General features: G+C 38.8%; 1 protein-coding gene across 1 annotated transcript in view; it reads right to left on the bottom strand.

The window, feature by feature from the left end:
• Nucleotides 1-16310, bottom strand: part of LOC134677909 (probable multidrug resistance-associated protein lethal(2)03659) — a 140982-nt gene that overhangs the window by 111210 nt on the left and 13462 nt on the right. The window contains exons 2-8 of the mRNA XM_063536355.1: nt 7058-7210; nt 6250-6312; nt 5576-5652; nt 5165-5267; nt 4281-4385; nt 3319-3421; nt 2061-2277 (exon numbers count right to left, since the gene is read on the bottom strand). Coding sequence (XP_063392425.1) covers nt 2061-2277; nt 3319-3421; nt 4281-4385; nt 5165-5267; nt 5576-5652; nt 6250-6312; nt 7058-7137 — 748 coding nt within the window. The 5' untranslated portion in view covers nt 7138-7210. The remainder of the gene's footprint in view (nt 1-2060; nt 2278-3318; nt 3422-4280; nt 4386-5164; nt 5268-5575; nt 5653-6249; nt 6313-7057; nt 7211-16310) is intronic.

Here is a 16310-nt window from a genome sequence, read left to right as displayed (position 1 = left end):
CCTCCCTCCCCCTAAACGTGTGATGTAATTAATGGATGACCCCTTATTGGGATTAGACCGGGTCTTTTCCTTCACCGAAAAGCGACTAGTAAATATCAAATTCACCGTTAGGACACCAGCGCTTCTACTAAATTGGACACTTGTTTCTTTTGGTAACCCAAGAGACAAAAAAATATCCAAATGTTGATTGATGTGTTAAGTACTCACCTTGTAGAGGAATAAACATCAGCAGAAAAGCTACCCCAACTAATGTAGCCACACCAATTTGCCTATACATTAAATATACAATCAGCAAGCTCTCTATTGGTGTTCGAACTAGATCCACCATGAACAGGCAGGCCATGTAGAATCGTGGCGCGTCGGCGGTTAGAAGTAACTCTTGTTTGGTAACACAGGAGACAAAAAATGGTCCAAAACTTGATTTGAGAATGTACTAACCTTGTAGAGGAATAAACATGAGCAGAAACGCCACTCCAACTAATGTAGCTACACCAATTTGCCTGTACATTAAATATACAATCAGCAAGCTCTCTATTGGTGTTCGAACTAAATCTACCATGAACAGGCAGGCCATGTCGAAACGTGGCGCGTCGGCGGTTAGAAGTAACTCTTTTGTTCGGTAACCCAGGAGACAAAAAATGCTCCAAAGCTTGATTTGAGAATGTAACTAACCTTGTAGAGGAATAAACATCAGCAGAAACGCCACTCCAACTAATGTAGCCACACCGATCTGCCTGTACTAAGTACACAATAAGCAAGCTTTCTATTGGTGTTCGAACTAGATCCACAATGAACAGACAGGCCATGTCGAAAAGTGGCGCGTCGGCGGTTAGAAGTAACCCTTTTGTTCGGTAACCCAGGAGACAAAAAAATGGTCCAAAACTTGATTTGTAACTAACCTTGTAGAGGAATTAACATCAGCAGAAAAGCTGCTCCAACTAATGTAGCTACACCAATTTGCCTAAGTATACATTAAGTACACAATCAGCATGCTTTATATTGGTGTTCGAACTAGATCCACCATGAACAGGCACAGGCCATGTCGAACCGTGGCGCGTCGGCGTTTAGAAGTAACTCTTTTGTTCGGTAACCCAGGAGACAAAAAATGGTTCAAAACTTGATTTGAGAATGTACTAACCTTGTAGAGGAATAAAGATGAGCAGAAACGCCACTCCAACTAACGTAGCCACACCGATCTGCCTGTACTTTAAGTACATATTTAGCAGGCTTTCTATTGGTGTTCGAACTAGATCCACCATGAACAGGCAGGCCATATCAAATCGTGGCGCGTCGGCGGTTAGAAGTAACTCTTTTGTTCGGTAACCCAGGAGACAAAAAAATGGTCCAAAACTTGATTTGTAACTAACCTTGTAGAGGAATAAACATGAGCAGAAACGCCACTCCAACTAATGTAGCCACACCGATCTGCCTGTACATTAAGTATACAATCAGCAAGCTTTCTATTGGTGTTCGAACTAGATCCACCATGAACAGGCAGGCCATGTCGAAACGTGGCGCGTCGGCGGTTAGAAGTAACTCTTTTGTTCGGTAACCCAGGAGACAAAAAAAATGGTCCAAAACTTGATTTGTAACTAACCTTGTAGAGGAATAAACATCAGCAGAAACGCCACTCCAACTAATGTAGCTACACCAATTTGCCTATACATTAAATATACAATCAGCAAGCGCTCTATTGGTGTTCGAACTAGATCCACCATGAACAGGCAGGCAATCTCGAAACGTGGCGCGTCGGCGGTTAGAAGTAACTCTTTTGTTCGGTAACCCAGGAGACAAAAAAAATGGTCCAAAACTTGATTTGTAACTAACCTTGTAGAGGAATAAACATCAGCAGAAACGCCACTCCAACTAATGTAGCCACACCAATTTGCCTATACATTAAGTATACAATGAGCAAGCTTTCTATTGGTGTTCAAACTAGATCCACCATGAACAGGCAGGCCATGTCGAACCGTGGCGCGTCGGCGGTTAGAAGTAACTCTTTTGTTCGGTAACCCAGGAGACAAAAAATGGTCCAAAACTTGATTTGAGAATGTACTAACCTTGTAGAGGAATAAACATAAGCAGAAATGCCACTCCAACTAATGTAGCTACACCAATTTGCCTATACATTAAATATACAATCAGCAAGCTCTCTATTGGTGTTCGAACTAGATCCACCATGAACAGGCAGGCCATGTCGAAACGTGGCGCGTCGGCGGTCAGGAGAGTTAGCACTCGGCCGGAGAGACCGCTCTCGCTGGTTTCTAGTCTTAGGAGCTGAAACAAAAAATGCGTATAAAACAATGTTTTCACATCACAAAATCGAAAAAGGACTTTTTCATCACAATCGCTCAGTAAATGTGGAATTGCACGCAGGTTTGGCAGGAGTTATAGAAAAAGCGTTCTTCCTAGGGAGTTATGAAGTTTCTAGTGCCATAATTAATAGTTTTTTTGTCTTTATACTTAAGTTTTATATCGCAAGTGTGATGAAAAACATTGTGTGTAACTCGGGGCGTAATAATATTGCACTTACGCCCCATGTTGCACAATGTACTATTTCTTTACTGCTAGAAGGCATCAAAGTGGCACTTTTCTTCCCTGCTAGGAGGATCTAAGTATCTACTACAACTATTGTTACATTTTTATGCCCATAATTTTTTTTAGTTTAAATAATAAATTTAAACATTATAACTACCTCATATCATAGGTGATGTGAAAAGGAGTATGTGTCACATGGTAGCAAAATTAATTCCACCTTGGGCGTAACACACTTGAATACCTCACTACGCTCAAGATTCTACTACTCTCCAGTGGCGGCGCGTCAACCATATCAATAGGCAAGCCGGGGCTAATTTGGCTTACATATTTCCTTTACAACTCTACTCAAACGTCCAAAAACAGGCAAGCCGGTGGGAATCGGCTTTTATGGACGCGCTGCCACTGCTACTCTCGGATATTTTATTAGTAGTAGTAAACTCTTTATTGTACAAAAAGACATATTAAAATTAACATACAATTAGTGAGAAATACAAAGGGGAAGTTATTTCTTTGAGGAATCACTTCCTTACCTTTGAGTACATGAAAGGAGAGAGTGAAAAGAGTAGGCGTAGTGAGTAGATTCTATTATATTACTATATTATTCTTTTTTATTATAGAATCCTTTGCTTCGTTTAGGATTCAGAGTACGCCCTCGCCGTATAAATATATCATTTTGCTCCCGTGTGACACAATCTACTGTACAAACTTGACTGTACTTTTCTTTCAACGATAAGATGAGAAGGGGTACTCTATTATACATATATTCTAATGCATGCATACCTTCCTGTAGATAAGGGAACAGCAAGCGACCCTTATTTTCATAGCCATGTCCAACAGCCACAGCAGCATAGGATGCATCATACTTGCATTTATCGCCATAAAACTGTAACGTAAAAATCCGGTCAAGTGCGAATCGGACTCGCTCGGGAAGGGTACCGTACCATTACGCAAAAAAACGGCAAAAAAATCACGTTTTTTGTATGGGAGTCCCTTTTAAATATTTATTTTATTTTTATTATTTGTTGTTATAGCGGCAACAGAAATACATCTGTGAAAATTTCAACTGCCTAGCTATCACGGTTCTTGAGATACAGCATGTTGACATACATACAGACGGACGGACAGCGGAGCCTTAGTAATAGGGTCCCGTTTTTACCCTATGGGTATGGAACCCTAAAAACAAGTTGAAATAAGGTTTAAGACCGATAACTCCGCATAAAATATAATTTATAATTAATATTCTGACTTGACGACTAAAACATTTCAAACACAATTTACCAAGTGATTTAAGCTACAAAACGTGACAAAGTCTCTACTCTACTACTAATTATAAACAAACGCAAAGTAGGTTTCTGAAACATAGCAAACAAACAGGTGACTTGTGAATCCATAGGATTTATATTGAATTATTTTTCACGTATTTTCAATCATGTAAACTTACATAAGCGAGTACCGAGTGAAAAAGATGTTTTAGTCACACAAGTCATACTGAGCAAATAGGCCAATATTTACTATGTATAGTATATAATTATATATTAGGTTATTGAGACATAATTAATTATGATCAAATAGTTATTGATTGTTATAGAGAGGTTAAGTCTTAAAAATGTGCCCCTCATCGCCTATGGCGTAGTACTTCACCATATGTTTTGTGATCACTAAATTTTCAAACGTCAACTTTTGACAGTCAAAGGTGCCTTATTATCAATAGGTTTTTTGTTATTATGATATAACATACTTACCCCACTACGCCCGCTGCATAAAAGTACGCCAGAGTGGTGCTGACGCCAGCGTGGTTTGGTGAAAAATAGTTTATTAAGCCCTCGAGGCACATTGGAATGGATAGCCTGAAATAAAACACAATTATTAGGTACGTAATACGTACTAATAACTCAAGTTTATAAAAAACCGGGCAAGTGCGAGTCGGACTCGCGCACGAAGGGTTCCGTACCATAATGCAAAAAAAAACGGTCACCCATCCAAGTACTGACCACTCCCGACGTTGCTTAACTTTGGTCAAAAATCACGTTTGTTGTATGGGAGCCCCATTTAAATCTTTATTTTATTCTGTTTTTAGTATTTGTTGTTATAGCGGCGACAGAAATACATCATCTGTGAAAATTTCAACTGTCTAGCTATCACGGTTCGTGAGATACAGCCTGGTGACAGACGGACGGACGGACGGACGGACAGCGAAGTCTTAGTAATAGAGTCCCGTTTTACCCTTTGGGTACGGAATCCTAAAAACATCTTTTTTTTTTCATTGTCCGTGATATCGTAAATCTTCTGAGCCTTAAGAAGACAGTGGACGACATACAAACGCAATCCCATTTTCCTCTCTGGATATTGTCAAGATATAAAGCCAAGGGACATGGCTGTATATCAATCACAGCCATGCACCTTGACTGTGGTTGATATTTTCAATAATGTAAATATGAGATAGAAATCTGGATGAAAGGAAAATGGGAACCACGTTTGTATGGAAAGGCGATTTCGGGGCCGTCGTCCACTTTCATCTTAACAACTTTAAGTTACTTTTAGGTTGGTTATAAATTATTTTGTCTCCTGTGTTACCGGGCAAATTACAAATATCTCAATAAAAAAAGAGAATTAAAACTTTACCTACCTTATGCTAGCGTCGACAATGGCGAACAATATATTTCCTATGATAAACTTAAGACCGTATATCTTAATAATAGCACGCAGTAGGGACGGTTTCTTGCCTTTTTCTGAAACATAACGAACATACAATTTAGATATACCTAGAATATGTCATACAACATTTGGGTGACTCAACTTTTTGACCGGCTGTTTTGAGTGTCACATACGTTACTCAAAATGTCTCTGGAGTTACCAAGAAATCGGGCTGTTTCACCCATTTATAAGCTACCTACTTTAATGAAAGGTACTCGCTGAGTTCCTTAAGAAAACAAAATTAAAAGTTAATTACCTAAATATTATTTTACTATATTATGATAGTTTGTATTTTTGCGTATTTTGAGACGAAATAAATTTTATCTTGTCTTTTTATTCTTACCCCGGTTATCCAGTTCTTGTTTCCATTTCTCGGCCAGCGCGTCTCCCCGAGGCGCCGCCCTGTGTCCTGGAGTACATCTGAAAAAAGAATAATAAATAAATAAATAAATATTTGGGGACAATCTTACACAGATCAACCTATTTAGACTTAAACCATGGACTAGGAATCCTCTAGGCCGAGTTTAGAGCAATTATTTCATGCAACCGATGATGCCAAAAATGCGGGGGTGCGCGGGACGAGGTGAGCGAAGTCCCGTGCCGTGATTGGTCAGTTCAAAGACACGGACATCACACAAAGATACTTTCGACTTGAACATGGAGTAAATATACCGTACAAACCAAAATCTGATAAAATTTGTTTTTGTCTTAGTAGTCATGTCGTTAAGACGCAAAGTTTCTAAGATATCAATGAAAAACCGAAAAATTCGACCTTCTTACCCCCCTCCACCCCCCAGCACCGGGGCTACAGCCGGGGACTTTTGATATGTTCACCTCCTAACTAGTCCAAACAAAGTTATGGAGTCAAAAATTGTGTTCCTAGCTAGCATTTCCCTCTACAACGTTTTTGGAGCATTAATTTTCTGATCTATACGCGATTAAGTCCCGTTGTGCAATTGAATAATGTTTATAAACCGTGAAAGTTCAAATAAACTATAAATACTCGTAAATACGCACCTGTATACATCTGATATGCTCAGTTGACCTTTCCGACCTTTCACGAACAGCGGCCTCGTGTACCTGGGAGATTAAATTAAGGTCATCGGTCAAAGACATAGTCTAATAAAACATGGTCTTCTCTTCCCAGAGTGACACAAGCCTACGTCACAATAACACGGCCGCTATATATAGCGCTATCGCATATTATCATATAGCGCTGTCGCATGATGACGTAGGCTTGTGTCAGTCACGTGACCTAGAAAAGACGGGAAGAGAGTACCAGGCGGAGTATATTATTATACCATGGTCAAAGATAAAAGAAAACAAAGTGAGAGTCGGACTCGCGTTCAAAGGTTCCGTAACATCACACAATTTTTAACATTTTTTTAAATAGGGGTTCATCCATTATAGTATAGTATCTTTAGGTAGCTATTTAAATAAAAACAAATAAACAATTTGTATATTTTCGGGCATTTATAACATTTATTGGCTAACCAACCAATTCCAAAACCGCCTGGATCAGTCACTGAACGACCTGACTTACCAACATTATTTGATCGTGTAATGTTTTCATCTACCCTCAACTGGCTTAAGTAGCCATTTGGTAGATTTTGTTTACTTTTATTTAAATACCTAAAGATACAGAGTATCAGTGGCGGCGCGTCCATAAAAGCCGATTCCCACCGGCTTGCCTGTTTTTGGATGTTGGGGTAAAGTTGTATAGAAAATATGTAAGCCAAATTAGCCCCCGGCTTGCCTATGAATATGTTCGAGGCGCCGCCACTGCAGAGTATAGTAACAATGTGCCAAAGTATGGGTTACTTACCAAAAGCATGATTTCGATATGAGATTGGCCGTCTCCCTCGGATTCTGCTTCCTGTCTATATCGAAGTACCCTGGGTCCATGTTAAAACTTATTTAAGTACGAATGTAAGTAACACTTATTTGTATATTGGCACTATTGGTTACGGCATTGTGTCTGTAACAAAAGAAAAGGTTATATTAGTTGCGTTGTAATGTACCAATCCTTATGAGAGACGGCACACCGCTGGCGTGACGTGCGTGCGCGGCACTAATATTTTAGTCTGCCCAGGCGTGTCTCACTCCGCGATTTCGTCGCTTTACTACAGGGGGCCGATTTTTGAATTTCGATCGCTCGATTTCGTCACTCGAAAATCGGTGGAAAACGGAGAAATGCTAATTTTTGAAATACGAGCGATCGAAATTTGGAATCTAGTTGTATTGGCCACTCGATTTCAATTCTATTAGTAGAATTTAAACGCCTAGTAGTGGAGATCGGGGGGCACGGCAGTGCCCCCGCCAAGTCGAGCGCGAAGCAAACACTGCCGTACCATCCTTTACTGGAACCATTTCGCCGCATTTTCAGGCCCCTATTTGAGAACCTCTGGATAAGACCAGAACGCAGAAATTTTGGTCATCCAGTAAGCTATAATCACATACTTAAAATCCAAAATTTCAAGTCTGTAGGTCATTTAGTTCCGAAGTTAAGCGAAAGCAAAGTTTCGCATTTATGAAACTCACTCATGATCATCAGAATAGAACTAGTACTTCCCATAAACTCAGAGAGCTGAAATTTGGTACAGAGTTAGGGTTTAATGGCCACATAAAGGGAAAACCTAAAAATATTGCAATATCAGTCACGTTTTAAAGATCTAAGAACTGCATAAGTAAGTTTGTAATCCCATATAAATATATGATATTACAAAGTTACTGTTGCAGTTCCTACAAATAGTAGGTAAAGTAAAGGTACACTACGATGTACGATGTGAGTATGAATGAAGATATGTTTAGTTATGATATGTGTATACATAGTATGGGTATCCGATCTTTCAGAAATTAAACCGTCTAAACCGTCTAAAAGAATAAATAATGAACGCGAATGGGCAATACGAAAAACTGTTGCTACTGTACAAGAATCAGAACCGGAAAAAAAGAAAAGAAAGATTTGTAATAATAAAAAAACTACTCCTAAAAAGAAAAGAATGTGTTAAATAAGAAAATCTAATAAAATAAATCAATATGCCCACGTTTCTACAAAAAGAAGTGAAATCCCACCAAAAACATTCTGTAAAAAACTAGCCAAGTCTCGATGGAGCTGCTTGTTTATCTCTAAAAAGTAATGAAATCTAGACAAAGTCGTGCCAAGTCTAAGGTTCCTTACTGCGATTTCTTTATTATTATAGTTAATGTTGTGTGACTTGGCCGTGCCAATGGTGTCATGGAGCACCTGGTTTTGTACCCTTGTGTACCCTTCAACGGCCAAGTCACACAACATTAACTATAATAATAAAGAAATCGCAGTAAGGAACCTTAGACTTGGCACGACTTTGTCTAGATTTCATTACTTTTTAGAGATAAACAAGCAGCTCCATCGAGACTTGGCTAGTTTTTTACAGAATGTTTTTGGTGGGATATCATTTAACGAAAATACACGAAATCGAGTGGTCAAATTTCAAAAATCGGCCCCCAGGTAGCTAAAAGTACATCCATTCGACCCCAATTTTGGGGTTTGCCATAAACCGCGCGTGGCGGTGTCGCCACCTAGCGGCCATATCTGTGCTGATCGTGACAGACGCGTTTTGTTAAGGGGCCCACTGATTAACAGTCCGCCGGACGGTATCGGCCTGTCAGTTAGAACAAAATTTTGACAGTTCCGAACAACTGACAGGCCGATACCGTCCGGCGGACTGTTAATCAGTGGGTCCCTTTAGAGAGTGAGTCTTCTGTACCTAGTACTATTATTTATTCTGTGGTCTGACACGATATTATTTGTTGAGTCATAAGAGCGTGTCACATATTATTGCGGCCTTTGAAGAGTAACATATTATTGCAGGTGGCTTTGCAATATCTAAAAATCTAAAATAACACTTAATAGCTTCGATATTAGCTATATTTCTCTTGGCATTGATCATTTTTAAAGAAGATGAGTCATGGACGGCAATAATTGTAAAGTAAATACTTTAAAGTTTAAATTATTCATATTTCTCACTTGACGACGGCAAGGTTATGATTATAACAGTTTATTTATGTGGTTATATTATGTCATTACTTACTTCAACACAATGGGACTACTTAATTGACTACAAAAAAATTGACGTCTAGGTAGGTACAGTCAACTGTAAAAATATATGTGCATGGTGCATACAACTTACTCAAAAATATGTCCTATACTACTTAGGGGTCATCCATTAATTACATCACACGTTTAGGGGGAGGGAGGGGGTCAAGATAATGTGACATATTGTGACATGGGGGAGGTGGGAGACACAAACTTTGTGACGTCACTTTAACTTCATCAGTAACCGAAAATTTATTTAAATTATTTTATTCGCTGTACATTTACATAACAAGTTTTTAAAACGATAATCGTTTTTATTCGTTTAATTTTCTTTCCTAAGCAGTTTCGCGTTTTAAATTACTAATATTTATATCGTCAAAAATATTTTGATAAAATATTAATAATACTTAGGTACTAACTTAATTTGATTTGGCGATTTCGTAGAAAAAATGTGACGTCACACTAGGGGGAAGGGGTTTGCCAAATGTGACCAAGTGTGACAAGGAGGGGGGGAGGGGTCAAAAAACCTAGAAATTCGCTGACGTAAGAGCTATGGGACATATTTCTGAATATGATGTGTGTAAGGTACACATATTTTTACACTTAAGTGTACCCATTGTGGTTATGGATCACGAGATACCGGGTGCTGAACGACGGTGTTTTAAAAGACACGTTTTTTGTATGGGAACCATCCATTATTTTTTGTCAATAAAAATTCAAAAGATCCCTTATACGTATATAATGGACATAGCCCCTTAAGGCCTGTGTACTCTGGCTGCGTGTGCGTGACGTGCACGTGCGCGTGCGGCGTTGTAGTATACAGATCCCTATGAGAGATGGCACACCGCTTGCGTGACGTGTGCGTGTGCGGCTCCAACATTTTAACGCACGCACACGCGCACGTCACGCACACGCAAGCTCGGCTAGGGTTTGCAATCCGGATCCGAAATGTATGAAATTATCTGGATCCGGATCCGCGGATCTTCCCATACATTTCGGATCCGTCGTGCAAACCCTAGGCTCGGCCTTTAAAGACAAGGCAATAAAGTGTAGAGTTGAACGACCCGCATACATGATTGTACGAGTGTATACGCCACGTGTTTTTGAGGTCACTATGCTGCCGTGCTAACAACATATGCAGTAATCGCGGTTGAAAAGTTATTCAATTGTCTACCTTGTTCTCTTTGAATAAGTTCTTTATTTAAACGATGATTTTCATGCAAGTACTGCAAATACAATAAGCAGGGCAGTATGTTAACCGCCTGTTTTTGCATAACACCGCTCACGGAGCGATTTGATGATGGCCCCGTGATCTTAGGGCTTTAGACGGGGATATACTAGCCCCTTGCACCATTCACTAACCCGGGGTTAACCGGTTAAGCCGGTTACCTTGGTTACCAGCGCAATTTGACACTGGGTCAACGGTTTAACCGGGTCAGGCGTGGCTCACTCCGCGATTTCGTCGCTTTGCTACAGGTAGCTAAAAGTACATCCGTTCGGCCCCAATTTTGGGGTTTGCCATAAGCCGCGCGTGACGCTGTCGCCACCTAGCGGCCATATCTGTGCTGATCGTAACAGACGCGTTTTGTCAGAGAGTGAGTCTTCTGTACTTAGTACTATTATTTATTCTGTGACCGGGTTAGTGGGATGGTGCAACTAAGCATATCAACTTTTTAACCGACAGTCGTATCTCTTGCGTTACTCAAAATGTCTCTGGAGTTACCAAGAAATAGTTAACCGGTTAACCCCGGGTTAGTGGGATGGTGCAAGTGGCGCTAAGCGAATCAACTTTTTGACCTACAGTCGTGTCTCTTGCGTTACTCAAAATGTCTCTGGAGTTACCAAGAAATCTGCCTTCTAATATACATAGTTTCTGTTTATTAGGGTTGGGTTTTTAAATGTGTATCTGGTCCGAATATTTGGTCGCCGAATATTCGGCGCTTCGGTCGAGAGAGGGGCCGAATATTCGGTATTCGGGGCATCTCTAGTAGAGATGCACCGGATATTCGGTTACTATCCGGTATCCGGCCTATGCGGCCACGATTTTAATATCACGCTGAAATACCGGATAGTGACCTACTATCCGGCCGGACACCGGATAGTAAAATAGCTTGATTTCGGAGTAAACTAATTGGATTTGAGAAACAAGGAATGGAATTCCTTGCCGGCGTCTATATTTCCGTGCTCTTATAACCCGGCAACCTTCAAATCAAGAGTGAACAGGCACCTTCTGGGCGAGCTCGCTCCATCGTAGGCCACGTCTACGCCTCGGCTAGTCTGTGGCCATGAGTAAACCCATGCATAATAAAAAAAAAAAAAAAAAAACAGTCTTGATCATAATCGTACTTGTTTATTATTTTAAAAACAATTAAAACATTTCACTGACATGCACGCGCACTCACGCGAACCTAAAAATGTGTCCGCGCGAACGTTCACTATTAGGAAACAGGTCAAACCTGCAGAATGCGCACCTGTAAAACTGAAACGTAGGTATAGTTCCGCTGGCCGAATATTCGGCGGCCGGATACCGGATATTCGGCCGAATACCCGGTATCCGGTATCCGGCCAAACAACTATCCGTTGCATCTCTAATCTCTAGTATTTATCCAAAACTGGAGCATGTAACTAGAATAACCAGACCTTGTGATCATGATAACTTATCTCATGTAATGTCGGCAATAGATACCAAGTATTAGTACTTATTTGTATTGCTATTGCCCGATAACGTGATTGATTGCCTATTAACTTATCTTTTTAGGGTTCCATACCCAAAGGGTAAAAACGGGACCCTATTACTGAGACTCCACTGTCCGTCTGTCAACAGGCTGTATCTCATGAACCGTAACAGCTAGACAGTTGAAATTTTCACAGATGATGTATTTCTGTTGCCGCTATAACAACAAATACTAAAAAGTATACGGAACCCTTGGTGGGCGAGTCCGAAGCGCACTTGTCCGGTTTTAATGATTTCCTAAAAACTAGTCATCGATTGCCAGTTACCAACATATTACTATTTTTCGTTATCCCGATATAAGTCAACATAATATGCATTTACAAAAGGTAGCGGTCTTGGAACCATTGCGAAGTAAATCCTCACATAATGCCCATATCTAAATCGCATCGACCATTCCGGCTACAAATCACAATGGCCGACCTCACCCATTAAATCACGGCGACCTTGACACCGTGACCTTTCCGACCACCATTAGTTTCTGACGCACGCTAAACTATAACATGGTGAATTTTAGGGTAAATGCCGTTCTGTAATCTGCGTTTATATAGTCGTAATAGTAAGTATTGATTTTCGACAATTATGACTCCCACCAGAAATATTTTCATGTAAAATGTTGCCATGTGTGTGTAAGTCGGGTGACAATGCAATATTATGGTACCATCGAGCTGATCTGATGATGGAGACAGGAATTGGCCATAGGAACTCTGTGATAAAACTATAAAACCTAATTATGTTTCTCGATGAGTATTATTAGTTGCCTGTCGAAAAAAAGTAAAATCAGCGATAAAAGCCTGTACCAAAAACATATTTTTTGACAATAACTTATATATAAGTATTTGATATTGTAAGTATATTTTTGACGTAGCATGTATCGATAAATATTGACCTTCATGCAACGTCGTGTGCCTCATAATTTCTTATCTTTTTATTATGTTTACTTATTAATGTTTACATTTTATCTTTGTATAGGTACCAATCAAATTGGGTGAATCAACTTTTCAGTGTCCACATGCTGAAATTATGGATTTTTTTTCTTATTGCCCATATTTATATATTTCATTTAAAAGTTAATTTCGTCTTGTTTATGATTATGTATAAAGCAGAGCTGTTTCTTTAAGAATTTAGTGAATTTGACGAAAGATTCACCAGCCCAAATCTGCCGTGTCCCCTGGACCTCTATCTAAAAGCATTTTTAAACAAACTAGACATCAATTATTGTTTAAACAATTATTTTACTTACATTAATTAAACACTGCAGTATATTTTTTTATCTTTATATGGCATATACTCACGAAAAATCATATTATTTCCCTAAAAATTGTCCCCTGGACAACTCTTAGTTTACATAATCGGAACTTTTTAATTAAAACGCGAAATGCTCCTGCTACTTTGTTTTATATCTTCGTGCCGCCCACCATACAAAATTATAGCCAAGGAAGTTAGAATCTTGTTGTATTTTCAATTGGGTTGAATTTCATTTGTTCGATAATTTTACGAGACAAATGAAATGCTACCTACTTTGTTTTTAAATAAGATTGACATTGCATCGATATTGCATTGTCATCCGATTTATACATGCATGCAAAATTTCAGCTCAATCGGAAACCGGGAAGTGGATCAAATTTAACTTGCAAGATTTGATTACAGACAGACAAACAGACAACGGTCAGGTGAAAGTAAATAAAAGCTTGTAAAAATGAACTCTGATATACACGGTGTAACATGAGTAAACCGAATAATTTTAACCACGCATTTCTGAGGTTAAAAGAAGTAAAAAATGTAATATGAGTTTAGGTCAATTTCGCCAAAAAAAATTTTTTTTTTGTTTTGTTTTTTTCAGTTTTTGTCAGTACATGTATCTGATGGCGTACTGTACACCTAAAAAAAATGGCCTAGCCATAGGTCTCACAAGTACAGTTAATAACAGTTACACAACCAGTGAAATGAGACGTCAAAAATTAATTATTCACAGAGACACGCCACGAATTATTCTGTGTCTTAAAATAAACACGTTAAGGTTGATAATTGCGTGGACGATTGTGACATTCACTCCTTTTTTTTAGTTGCACAACCTTGTGGTGATTGACCCTCGAAGGCTGGGAATTATTTTCGGAAAGTCAATGAAACTAATTAGTTAACGTTTGTCAGTTAGGAACGTTCACGCTTCGAGCAACACCGGCTTCCGATACGTCGGAACTCGGAAGGGAGGAGTCCAAGCGATATCATAGGGTGGTCCTCCTGTCCAATTTCTTGTCCAATGTCAATGACTGTCTCACCTCGCCTCACTCTCTCAATACAAATAGGACAATGATATTGGACAAATAAAATCCGCAGTCTTAAAATGCGGAATGCATCGCAGCCATGTGTGTTTTTAACCGGCTTCAAAAAAAGGAGGTTCTCAGTTTGACCCGTATGTTTGTATGTATGTTTGTCCGCGATAATCTTGCGTTTGGCTGAAAATTTTTGATGCGGTTAACAGTAGTGTTTGTTTAATGGGGTTGGCCGGTGGAAGTTTTTAGCAGATGGCGCCATCATAGCTTGCTCTGTCAATCCCTAGAATAATGTAAAATTTTTGTTTTTTTAATACCCTGGATGCCAGCCCTTTAAGGCTAAAATCTCATAGAAAAAGGGGCAAGCTATGATGGCGCCATCTATGCAAACCTTTGACAGTTGCCAACCCCATTTTTAAGATACATTTCATATGTATGCTACTTTTATAGTATTTTATGCAACAGTTTTATAAGAGGGGTCAAAAAATGTGAGTGGCGTGGGTAACAATGTGAGCCGAAGGCGAACATTGTTAATAAATACGCCATGAGCATTTTTTGACTACTTATACAACGTTGCATACAATGCTTTTTCTATGAGTAGGCAATATTAAATAAAATACAAAAAAATATAAACAAAATTTTATTTATGACAATGTCAATGTAAATTTTGGATAGTAGGTATTATACTATATGTATGTAGCTCTTGTATGCGACAAGCACCCATAATACCAAATATTACTGCAACCTGTAACAAGAAAAAGGAGAATTAAATAATATTCAGTTTCAATGCAAAAATATAAAATTGTACATAAATATAGCTCGTTGTACTGTGTACCCTAAAAATGTGTATCAAAAAATTTTATAACATATACCAACCTTGCTTAAAAGATAGATCTGATCCGGTGCTTCCAATTAGTCTTTGAAAATACACCAAAGACGTTTTCAGAGAATGACGAAGTTTTGTGCTCCAATCTCCACGCCATGCACTTCTCATAAGATTTGTCGTATAGGTGCTGAGATTTAGTACTTAGGCAACAAATTTTCGGTCGCTGCTTGTGCTGCAGCGGATATTTCTTCAGGTGTAGACACAATGTAATCCTCTTTGTCCATTTTCAACACTTTTTATGAACGCAAAACAAATAGTAACGCAAAGTACTCAAAGAACAAGAAATTACCGGGAAAGGCGGGAAACGAGAAACAAACGAGTAATGTCTATGGTTATGTTTTTTTTTAAAGCCGTTACACACTACCGCACCGCACCAGGGTCGTGATGCTGTAGGGTATAAAAGTATTTTTTATTATGTTGGTAGCAATGAACTCAGTACAAATTTGTTTCTTTTTTAATAAAAACCGTATGCATTCAATCGTTTGTCACGTTGGGAGCAATGTACCGGTATGTGGCAGCTGCTACCCTGCACTAGCTTACCGTATCGTAATGTCTCTAAAACGACACAAGTGCTTTTTTGGGCAATAGACTATAGACTTTTAAGGAGTATGAATAATTTATGCCCTTATATGTTCGTTCGTGACTATGTAAATGACAGATAAAAGTACTCGAGTAGAAAAAATTATTTATCTATTATCTAAGTGTACCTATTGCCATACGATAAATAAATATGGGCCAATACACTGAGAGAAAAATCATCACCAGGAATTAAAAAACAGTTCCGTACTGGGGGAAAAAATGAAGTTTTAGTAATAATTATGGACTTTTCACTATTTCTGTAAAGTTTATTTATTTCTACAAACAGCTCAGTAATCCCAAATATAATTTCAACAAACAGATAATAGAAATTGCAAGAACTAATAGAAATTGCAAAAGTCAATTTGTTCCTATTAGTTAACTCTCCTTGTCCCAGGATTAAGTTTATTTTTGTAATTCTAAGTGTATTTTTGTTGTACTTTTCTCTCAGTGAGTGGCCTGAAAATAAATATAAACATTTTAACTTCATTAATAGTCGATTGTCGACCATTTCGGTCCGGTCGGCGGTATAGC

The sequence above is a fragment of the Cydia fagiglandana genome, chromosome 27 (genome assembly GCF_963556715.1).
Source record: "Cydia fagiglandana chromosome 27, ilCydFagi1.1, whole genome shotgun sequence".
Taxonomy (NCBI): Eukaryota; Metazoa; Arthropoda; class Insecta; order Lepidoptera; family Tortricidae; genus Cydia; species Cydia fagiglandana.
The sequence above is the reverse complement of the archived record's forward strand: the minus strand, read 5'-3'. Positions and strand labels throughout refer to the sequence as shown.